The sequence below is a fragment of the Acomys russatus genome, chromosome 9 (assembly GCF_903995435.1).
Source record: "Acomys russatus chromosome 9, mAcoRus1.1, whole genome shotgun sequence".
NCBI lineage: Eukaryota > Metazoa > Chordata > Mammalia > Rodentia > Muridae > Acomys > Acomys russatus.
The window spans coordinates 51,261,258-51,271,303 of NC_067145.1; the positions used below are offsets into that span (position 1 = coordinate 51,261,258).

The 10,046-nt window shown below is 44.7% G+C and overlaps 1 protein-coding gene across 1 annotated transcript in view; it reads left to right on the forward strand.

Annotated features, from left to right (window-relative positions):
- Nucleotides 1-7,680, forward strand: part of Dclre1c (DNA cross-link repair 1C) — a 30,556-nt gene extending 22,876 nt beyond the window's left edge. Inside the window, exons 12-14 of the mRNA XM_051150873.1 lie at nucleotides 507-595; nucleotides 4,292-4,386; nucleotides 6,713-7,680. Coding sequence (XP_051006830.1) covers nucleotides 507-595; nucleotides 4,292-4,386; nucleotides 6,713-7,680 — 1,152 coding nt within the window. The remainder of the gene's footprint in view (nucleotides 1-506; nucleotides 596-4,291; nucleotides 4,387-6,712) is intronic.
- The last annotated feature ends 2,366 nt before the right edge of the window (nucleotides 7,681-10,046 follow it).

Genomic DNA, 10,046 nt, shown 5'->3' on the forward strand with positions numbered 1-10,046 from the left:
TTGTGTTTGTCGTTACCTGTCCACTCACTCCCCTACGGGCAGGTGTCTAGACTGAGTCTGTCCACTCACTCCCCTGCGGGCAGGTGTCTAGACTGAGTCTGTCCACTCACTCCCCTGCGGGCAGGTGTCTAGACTGAGTCTATCCACTCACTCCCCTGCGGGCATGTATCTAGACTGAGTCTGTCCACTCACTCCCCTGCGGGCAAGTGTCTAGACTGAGTCTGTCCACTTACTCCCCTGCGGGCAGGTGTCTAGACTGAGTCTGTCCACTCACTCCCCTGCGGGCAGGTGTCTAGACTAAGTCTGTCCACTCACTCCCCTGCGGGCAGGTGTCTAGACTGAGTCTGTCCACTCACTCCCCTGCGGGCAGGTGTCTAGACTGAGTCTGCCTACTCACTCCCCTGTGGGCAGGTGTCTAGACTGAGTCTGTATACTGGGAACTGTGACTAGAACAACTCTTAAGTTTCCACCATAGAGACAACTGATGCATCTTCTATTCCTTCTAGATTAAAGATTTTTTGAGCTACATCTGTCCAGTGAATGCATATCCGAACGTCATTCCGATGGGCCTCACTGTGGATAAGGTCATGGACGTGTGAGTAGTCCGTGTGTCTGTCTGTGGGGCTTGTGTTGCTATCGATGGTGGTGGCCGGGGGCCATGGGAGTGCTCTGCCTGAAAACTTGCAAACCTAGAACCCATTTCCATTTCATCCTGTCATTTCTAGTAGGCAGAATGTGCTGGTAATGTCAGTTTGTCCTGGGTGGAACCTTGTCCACTAATTACTTGCAATGTGAATTTTGCCAGATCACTTCAGAACCAATCATATGTAAGCAGCAAATCAACAAATTAGGAATATTCGTTCCTGCCTACTTGTTGGCATTCTTAGTAGATAGCATATGAAAAGCACCTGACAGAGCCAATAGCCTCAGTGATGGTATCTGTAGAATGGGTGAATGAAACCCGAGAGCAAGGCTTTTATTACCATTTTTTGTGACATTTATTTATTTGTGAGTGTGTATGTGTGTGTGTGTGTGTGTGTGCGCGCGCGTGCATGTTGAGTTACTGTTGATGTTTGTGACGGTCAGAGGACAACTTGCAGAAAGATCTCTCTTCTCAATAGGTGGGTTCAGGGGACTGAACTCATGTCCTCAAGGTTTGGTAGCAATCACCAGTTGGTAGCAGTGGTGCACACCTATAATTCCAGCACTCAGGGACGCAGAGGCAGGCAGATCTCTGAGTTCAAGGCCAGCTTGGCCTACAAAGTGAGTCCAGGACAGCAGAGGCTACACAGAAAAACCCTGTCTCAAAAAACCAAACCAAACCACCCTCCCCCTGCAAAAACAAAACAAAAAACAAAAAACAAAAAAAACCAAACCAAAAGAGCAATTGCCTTTACCCACTGAGCCATCTTGTCATCTCACTATATACCTGAAGCTGCCCTGAAATTTGTGATCTTCCTGCCTCCACCTCCCAAGTGCTAGCACCTAGCATAGTTTAAGTCCATTCATCAAACTTTTCTGTAGTGTCAGCTCAATAGTTCGGAGAGTTCTGTGGGACAGATCCATGCTGCCTGAGTTCTGGGGTACTGTGGGGAAAGGCTGTTCAGCGTCCTACAAGCTGTCAGGGCCATGGAGGAATCAGCCTGGAGTCAGTGTATCCACCTGAGAATAGGGAGGACCTGCCTGAGGTTTCGGGCGAGCTAAGGCGGATAGATGGAAGACAGAGTCCAGCCAGGTGGTGGATGAAACAGGTGCAGTAAAGAATCCAAAGTGGCTGCTTCCTGGGTAAAAGGGGAAAGTTTATTTGAATCCACCGAGAGTGCCTCTGGGGAAAGCCCAGAGAAGCCACAGGTGGTGAGGCATTTCCAGGGTTTGAAAAGGAACAAGATCTGCCAAGACAGCGTAAGCAAGTCCTTAGTAGTTCCTGCCTCACCAATATGTCTGTCAGATATACTGGGCGAGAAGGCTGAAGATGATACTCCAGTGTTATACAGTGTTGGGTGACTGTTCAGGCAGCAGACTGTCTCAGTCATTTCTTCATTTTGGAAGCTGCTAACCTGAACTCCAGGTTCACTCATGTATTTAAGGTTTTTTTTTGTTGTTGGTGGTGGTTTTTTGTTTTTGTTGTGTGTGTGGGTTTTTTTTTTTTGGTTTTGTTTTGTTTTTTGAGACAGGGTTTCTCTGTGTAGCCCTGGCAATTCTGGACTAGCTTTGTGGACCAGGCTGGCCTCGAACTCACAGCGATCCACCTGCCTCTGCCTTCCAAGTGCTGGGATTAAAGGCATGTGCCACCATGCCCGGCTCAAGTATTTAAGTTTTATCCCTTCTCAAGTCTCTGATAGGTTTGAAGACCAGATAGTTTAGTCTTTCAATTAAGCTTAGTAGGTTAGGGGTTAAGATGTTTTTAGGTCAAGATAGATGTTTTAAGTTAGTAGAGATGAGATATGATAGATATTGATCTCCATTCAGAAATTTAGACCCAACAAGATAGGAAAGATGTTAACGTAAATATTTGCCAAATACAGATAGCCAAATCACTATGAAGATAACATTTATATAATTCCTGATTGTCTCGTGGTTCTTCCTGCTGTATCAAGTTTTTTTTTACACATGTGTAATAATATAAATGTATATGTTAAAAAAGAAACATAATAAAAAGAAAGAAAGAAAACGAACAGGAACCAGGGAACCTGTACACTAGGATGGAGGACTTTGAAGTGTAGGGATTGAAGAGCCCAGAAGGTTGCATAGACCTTGACATGCTCATAGGCATCTGCTGACAGAAGAGCAAGGGGTGCCAGAGACAAGGGGACCACCTCCTTCTCACAGGTAGAAGCTATCTTCTCCAGTCCCTGAGGGGATGCTGCCTGCTTTGTCTACGTGGCAGACTTTGGGAAAGGGGATTTCTTGCAACCAGACAGGTGGGAGGCACAGATTTATAGTTGGCAATGAGGGCAGTAACTGAAACCAAAAGGACAGAAGTCGCCAGGAGAACCAGGCTGAGGCAGAACTCCAGTAGCTGAGGAAGAAGGGCTGGAAGTGAGGGGAGGAGGGGAGGTGGGAGGCAGTGGAGGCCATGCTGGTAAGCTGGAGAGGTGGCTCAGTGGTTGAGAGCTCTTCCTGAGGACCCAAGTTTCTGTCCCAGAACCTACATCCAGAGGTGTACAACTGGCTGTACCTCAGCTCCAGGGGCCCCAGTGCTCATTTCTGGTTTCCACAGAACCTATGGACACACGAATACAGATATAAAACCAGAATCTTTTTTTTTTTTTTTTTTAAAGTTACCTAGTGCAGGGACTGTGGTGTCTCTGGTTACCTTGGTAATGAGGTGAGTTGTTTATGCTCACAACAGTTTCAGAAGACTGTGAGTTAGAAGCCAGCAGCATGGTAGTGCAGAGAGTGACATGCCAGCCAGCAAGGCAAGAGTAAAGAACTTGGATCTTGCTAGCTGATTTAAGATTGTCTTGTAGATGTAAATGGGGGGGGGGGGATATACTTAGAATCATTTGCAGTGCTTGTTAAGATGTATATTCTCCTATCTTGCATTTCTGTTGACCAATCTGTTTGTAGGTGGGTGGGTGGTCGGTGTAGAGTGGCCCTCACTTGGCGAAAGTTTCTCGAAGAGAATGTATAATATGTCTTCAGAGAGCAGCAGTAACAGCAGATTCTGGAGGTGTCCAGTGGGATGGGCCGTGGAATATCATAGACATGAGACCAGAGGTGACAAACGGAAAGAAGTCTGGCTGTAGGTAGATGTTAGGTTGGGCGTGTCATGGCTGTCATTGTTTGCTATGTTGTCTGTAATCCTCAAGACTTCTGGCAACATGGCAGAAGGAAGTAGGTGACGTAGCCCGCAGTGAGGGTAGCCCCCTTGAGATCTTCTGTGCCCTAGCTTTCAGCCTGTGCCTCCGCAGTCGGGAGATCTAGTTGTGGGATTCCTGCAAAAGGTGAATGAGGGCCACTTAACAGGGAGGCAGCAGCTCCTCCTAGTTTCTGGATGCGAGGTGTCACTGTTACTTACGCCTGTCTTGGCACACGGGTCTTTCCTGCATTGTAAGGACAGGGTTACATTTGGCTTTAATTTAAGGCAGTGCTCTCCATACATAATATCTACTGCACTGTTGTTAAATGTCTCCGCTGCCCAGTGTGTCATGCTGCAGGGTCTTTATTACGCATTCCTCCACCTCCCACAGACGCCCACGTGGCCTCCCTATGGCTTTGTTCTCATCTCTAAAACTGCTGCCTATGCTTTCCCAAAAGGAAAAAAATTAAATTTTCTGATTTATGTCAGTTTAAAGCCTCTATGCCGATCTTCCCAACGTGCTGAACTGAAGTACAGACCACTTGGCAAATTGAAGAGAGCCAGACCAATCCATCTAGACTCAGGTAAGAGTCTGGGTGGGCTGAGGCAGGCTGTGTTGTCACCCTGGGGCATTTCTGTTAAGAAGTTAGCAGATGAAGAGAGACTTCTGCCTTTGGTTCTGGTCAGTGGAGTAGTGAGGACATACAGCTCTCCCCTGGTCATCCCTCCCTTCTCACAGTGCTCTTCCACTTTGCAGTTAAGACAAAGATAAGCTCTGACTAGAAAAGAGAGCTTCAGGTTCTGGGCAAAGCCTCGTGGCTTACAGCAGCCGCACATGGTGGTTCTAACCTCAGACCCTCACCCTCTGGTGGGATGCTGTAAGTGAATCCTCACTGAAGAAAAATCTATACTGAACAATTATATAGGGCAAGTCTTAAGCTCCGTCTTCTACACATACTACAGCTAAACCTATGGAGAAACTTACGAGAGATGCCCATCTGATTTTGCCAAAAAGAACACTGGAATTTAGAGAATTTAGAAAGTTCCCTCAGCAAAGTCTGGCAGGAAGTGATAGGGCTGGGATTAGAACCAGGCCTGTGTTCCGCTTTTGCTTCTATATTTCTACTCATTTAGAACCTAATTTAAAATTACCGTAAGGATTTTTAGTTTATGTATATGACTTTTGCTCCCATGTGTGTCTGTGCACTTTTATGTCTGGTGCCTGGTGCCCATGAAGATCAGAAGGCATCGGCCTCAGAGCTAGGATGATTAAGGATGATTTGTGAGCCACCACGTAGGTTCTAGAAACCCAACCTGGGTCTTTTGCAAGAGCAGGTGTTCTTACCCCTGAGCCATGTCTCCAGTTCAACAGAGGCAGGACCGGCAATGTGGGTTTCAGTGAGGTTTCCTTCACGGTTTGTAGTTGGCCTTCCCTTCATGCATGCAAACGGTGGAGAGAGGGTGCTCGAGAGTCCACCACACACATCAGGTTAGCGTCTCACTAGAGGCGCACTGGATCTGCAGTCTTACCTTCCTTAAATGGAAATAAGTTCCTTTTATGCACCTGTCAAATCCACATTTAAAAGAAAAAAAATTTTTTGGTTCAAGTATTTAATTAATGCTCACTTCTATTTGTTAGTTTTCCTTTTTCCATGTTGCCATCTTTGGTTCTACCCATCTAGACTCCTTAGGTTTATCAATCTACAGCCCTGGCTGTCCTGGACTTGGCCTCGAACTCACAGCGATCCACCTGCCTCTGCCTCCCGAGTGCTGGGATTAAAGGCGTGCGCCACCACCCCTGCTCATTTCTCATGTTTTTATAGGTATTAATATTTAAACATCTTAGTGGAACTCTCTACTAGACATTTCAAATGTATTTTGTAAGCAATGTTTATTTCAGCCCATGCATGTCATGGATTTTTATTGAGTGGATTCTAAAATGTGATACTTTAAAAATATTTTTAATTAAAATTACATCATTCCTTTCCCTCCTTTTCCTTTCTCCAGTCCCTCCCACATACCCCCCAAGTTGATAGCTTCTTTTATTATTATACATATACAAATATGTGTACATATATGTATGCATATAAATAAAATGTATGACTTCAGGGCTGTCAGCTTTGCATTGCATGGTAAGGGGCTCATTCATGGAGAGGCTAATTATCCTCCCAGGACTCACTTCTGGCCTGTAGTTGTCTATTGTCTAGGCGTAGGACCCTGCAAATTTCCCCTCCACATTAACACGCCAGTTACTGCTGTTGTTCCCAGCTTGTTCACACAGCCACTTCCAGGAGGGCCTGTTTCACAGTGGCCTTCCTGCACCCTTGACCCCGGCACTGGTCCAGTCGTGGTTTTCTGTGATGGTCTCCATTTGCTGTAAAGAGAGGCTTCTTTGATGAGGGGTGGTGGTAATTACACTAATCCAGGAAAGGGGGTTCATTTACAAAGAGGGCTTGAGGGCAGAAGCTTCTGGAACTAGACTGGTGGGTCTAGTTCTCTACAAGTTTGTTGACGAGGCCTTCATATCCGTTAGTTCTTACACTGTCCCATGGATTGTCCACACACTGGCAGTCTTAAGTCAGCATCCACACAACTGCCTCCAACTCCAGCTACAGGGTTCCACCCCGCTGGCCTTCTCAGCATTTCATTCATGGGCACATACACATCACTAAAAACAAACTCCTTGTTAAAAAAACATGTCCCCCTGTGAAATCTAGCGGTCACTCGGGTTTGAGAAGCACTGACCTATATTCTCAACCAATAGCAGCCTTTTAGTGTCTCTTTGAAGACTGGCACCTGTATTTTATATACTTCCAAGATTAAAATCATAGGTAAATGCTATTTCTTCAACTTTAGGTGCAGACCCCCCCCCCTTCCTTGTTCTGTGCACGCCTGTTTTGTTTGTTTCAGAGGAGGAAGGTGACCTCTTTGATGACCCTCTACCAACACCTTTAAGGCACAAAGTTCCGTACCAGGTAACTCTTCACCCTGAGGTATTTTTCATGAAGGCACTGTCACAAGACCAGCCCGACCTGAGACGGAGCGCGGGATGCTGCAAAGCAGAGAGTATGCGGAGCGTTGCTTTGGCCAATTTTTTAGACTGTGAAGAATCCAACAGTGACAGTGAAGAAGAGCTAGAAACCCCACCTTCACTGCAGGGAGGTCTGGGCCCTGAGACGCTCCCCCAACAAAATGCTGATGTGGACATCCCACAGTGGGAAGTATTCTTCAAAAGAAAAGAGGAAATCACAGAGGAATGTTTGGAAAACTTACCTTCCTCCATAGAGACAGGGGGATCTCAGTCACCAAAGCTCTTCAGTGACTCGCCAAAGCTTTACAGTGACTCTGATGGAGAATCCACCCACATCTCTTCCCAGAATTCATCTCAATCAACACATATAACAGATCAAGGAAGTCAAGGCTGGGACAGCCAGTGTGACACTGTTTTGTTATCTTCCCAAGAGAAAAGTGGTGGGGATAGTACCTCTTTGAACAAAGGTGCCTGCAAACCAAAAGTCAAAGAGAATATTTCTTCCTCTCAAATAGAACAGAATGCAGTCTGTCCACAGGACACTTACTGTGACTTAAAAAGCAGAGATGTAAATGGAGATTCTTGCATTGGAGAACCAGACACTGTGAGTGGCAGGAAATCCCCACTTGAGGAGAAAACACTGCTAACTAGTGCACATGTGGATTCACAGAGCTCCTCTGATTTTGAAATCCCCTCAACTCCAGAGGCCGAGCTTCCTAAACCAGAGCATTTACAGTACTTATATGGAAAGCTGGCAACAGGTCAGAGTATAGTTGTTGAAAACAGAAAATGTTCACCATTAAGCATTAAGGAAAGCTCGAATGATGTAAAAGAGAAACATGGTTAACTGTACACACAGCACCACATTAAAGGCAAATGATGTAAAGCGATCCGTAAGAAGTGTCTGGGAAAATATAACCCAGCTATGTGCTGTTCATAGAAAATGCAATTCAAGTAATATCAAGCTCAAAGTAAAAGGACAGACCATCTTAATATGTTAATAAAAGCCAGAGTGGGTATAATAAGAGCAGACACTATCCTGGACAAGATTCCCAACTCACAAGAAGATGGAATGGCAGAGCTCCCGTTTAGAACATATGAAGGCCTAGGTTCAGTCCCCCATACAGCCCTCCAGAAAAAGAGACCAAATAATGCACACACACACACACACACACACACAAAAGGCTTCTCTTAGAGAGCCAGTGTAAATACACAGAAAATTGGTAAGACAAGCACTGACCACCACCAGACAATTGGATCTGATAGACAAAGAGTACTTTACTTCACAGAAGAATATATCTCTTCAAGTATACAAGGACCATTCCAAGATACACTGTATCTTGAATCATTACAGCTGTCTAGAAAATAAAGGTGGCTGGATCTATTATAGTAAACTGACAGCAGGGGAGACCAGGACCTTATTAACCTCAAAAGATGTTATATAACAAAGTCCTAGGGGTAGGGCTGGAGAGACGGATCAGCAGTGTGGAGCACTTGGCTGGTTTTGTGGAGGACCCAGGTTTGGTTCCCAACACCCGCATGGTGGCTCACAACTCTACCTCCATTCCAGGGGATCCAGGCACACATGTGGTGCATATACACACAGGCAGGCAAAACACTCATACATAAAACAAAATTAAATCTGATAAACCACCAGGAGGCTAAGCAAGGCTATGTTTAGCTACTCTGGAGGCCAACACAGGAGGGGATTGAGGTGGAGGTCAAGCCTGGACAATTTAGCAAAAGCTAGTCTCAAGAAATAAAAATGTTACCAATGCAATGATACCATTTGAAACTACAACAATTAGAATGGAAAAGAAAATATTTAGAATTAAATGGCTAACATATTATGCTTTGTGAACTGTTAAATTGCTTTGACATATTGATGTACATGGATTTATTAAAGCTTTATAAACACTTTTGTAAACACTTTAGTATGCTGACATTTTACAAATCAAAGGAAAGATGTAGACACACCACTTAAAAGGAGTCTTGGAATCTGCAGATTAAACTAAATGTCACAGATCACTGCTACACAGCAGTTACGCCAGGACCCAACCTACTGGGTGATATGACTAAGAATTATATGTATAGCCGTGTATTTGTATATATATTCACTAATACTCAAAATGTATTTTTTTTTGTTTTTGAACTGAGCCATACTCTCAGCCCAAAACTTGGTTTTAATAGGATATTTCATGATCCAAGGTAAGCATTCAAAACATGCCTACAATATTGTTCTGAAGGTATCTCTAACATTTTATAACCATAATTTTCATGTTTTAGGTCTGGAATGAGGTCAAGAGCTGAGAGCAACAGAGTAGATTTAGATCAGTACACTTGATCATCAGCTTTCACAGCTTGTTTTGAGTACAGAACAACAACAGGAAGTATTTACACATGGTGTTTATTCTCTAATTTAAAAAAACACTTTACAAAACTTTGATCTGTAAAACCGTATTTTTGAGGTAGGCATGAAGCTAAGGCACGCAGGTCACTTCGCTGGGCTAGTGAGCAGCACAGCCAGGGTTCAAACACAGGCAACAGGCTTTTAGAGTCCATGCTCGTGAGCACTACGCTATATGACACCTCTTTACAAGTAGCATTCAAACAGGCATGACTGTTTGCAGTGGCCACTTCATTTTTGAAGAACTGTAAATTAGCCAAGGTTAAAGTTTTAAAATGCCAAGATCCATCACAGGTCCTAGAGGCCAGCAGCCATGTTTAGAGAAGAACCAAATATGCAAAATGATTGTATAGACATATCACAATTGGCTCAGTTAGCAACTTGACAAATCTGGGGTCACCTGGAAAAAGGGAGCCTCAACTGAGGTGGTGTCTCCATCAGATAGGCCTGTGGCATGTCTGTGGGGGATTTTCTTAATTGTTAATTGATGTAGCAGGGTCTAGCCCACTGTGGGCCTGCGAGGTCTAAAAAAGCTAGCTGAGTGAGTCTGGGAACAAGCCACTAATTGGCATTCCTCCATGGTTCCAGCCTCTGCTCTTGACTATGTTCAGGTCTCTGTCATACTACACACACTTAGGGCATGTGACTTGAAGGACTCATAGCAACAAAGAAGACACACAGACACACACACACACATAACACACCTGTATTTAGATAAATAGCTCCATGAGATATAAGTGTAGGAGGGACTATGGCAGGAAGGTAACAAGGTAATGGGGGGATGCTGAAAGGCAGAGAGTATGGAA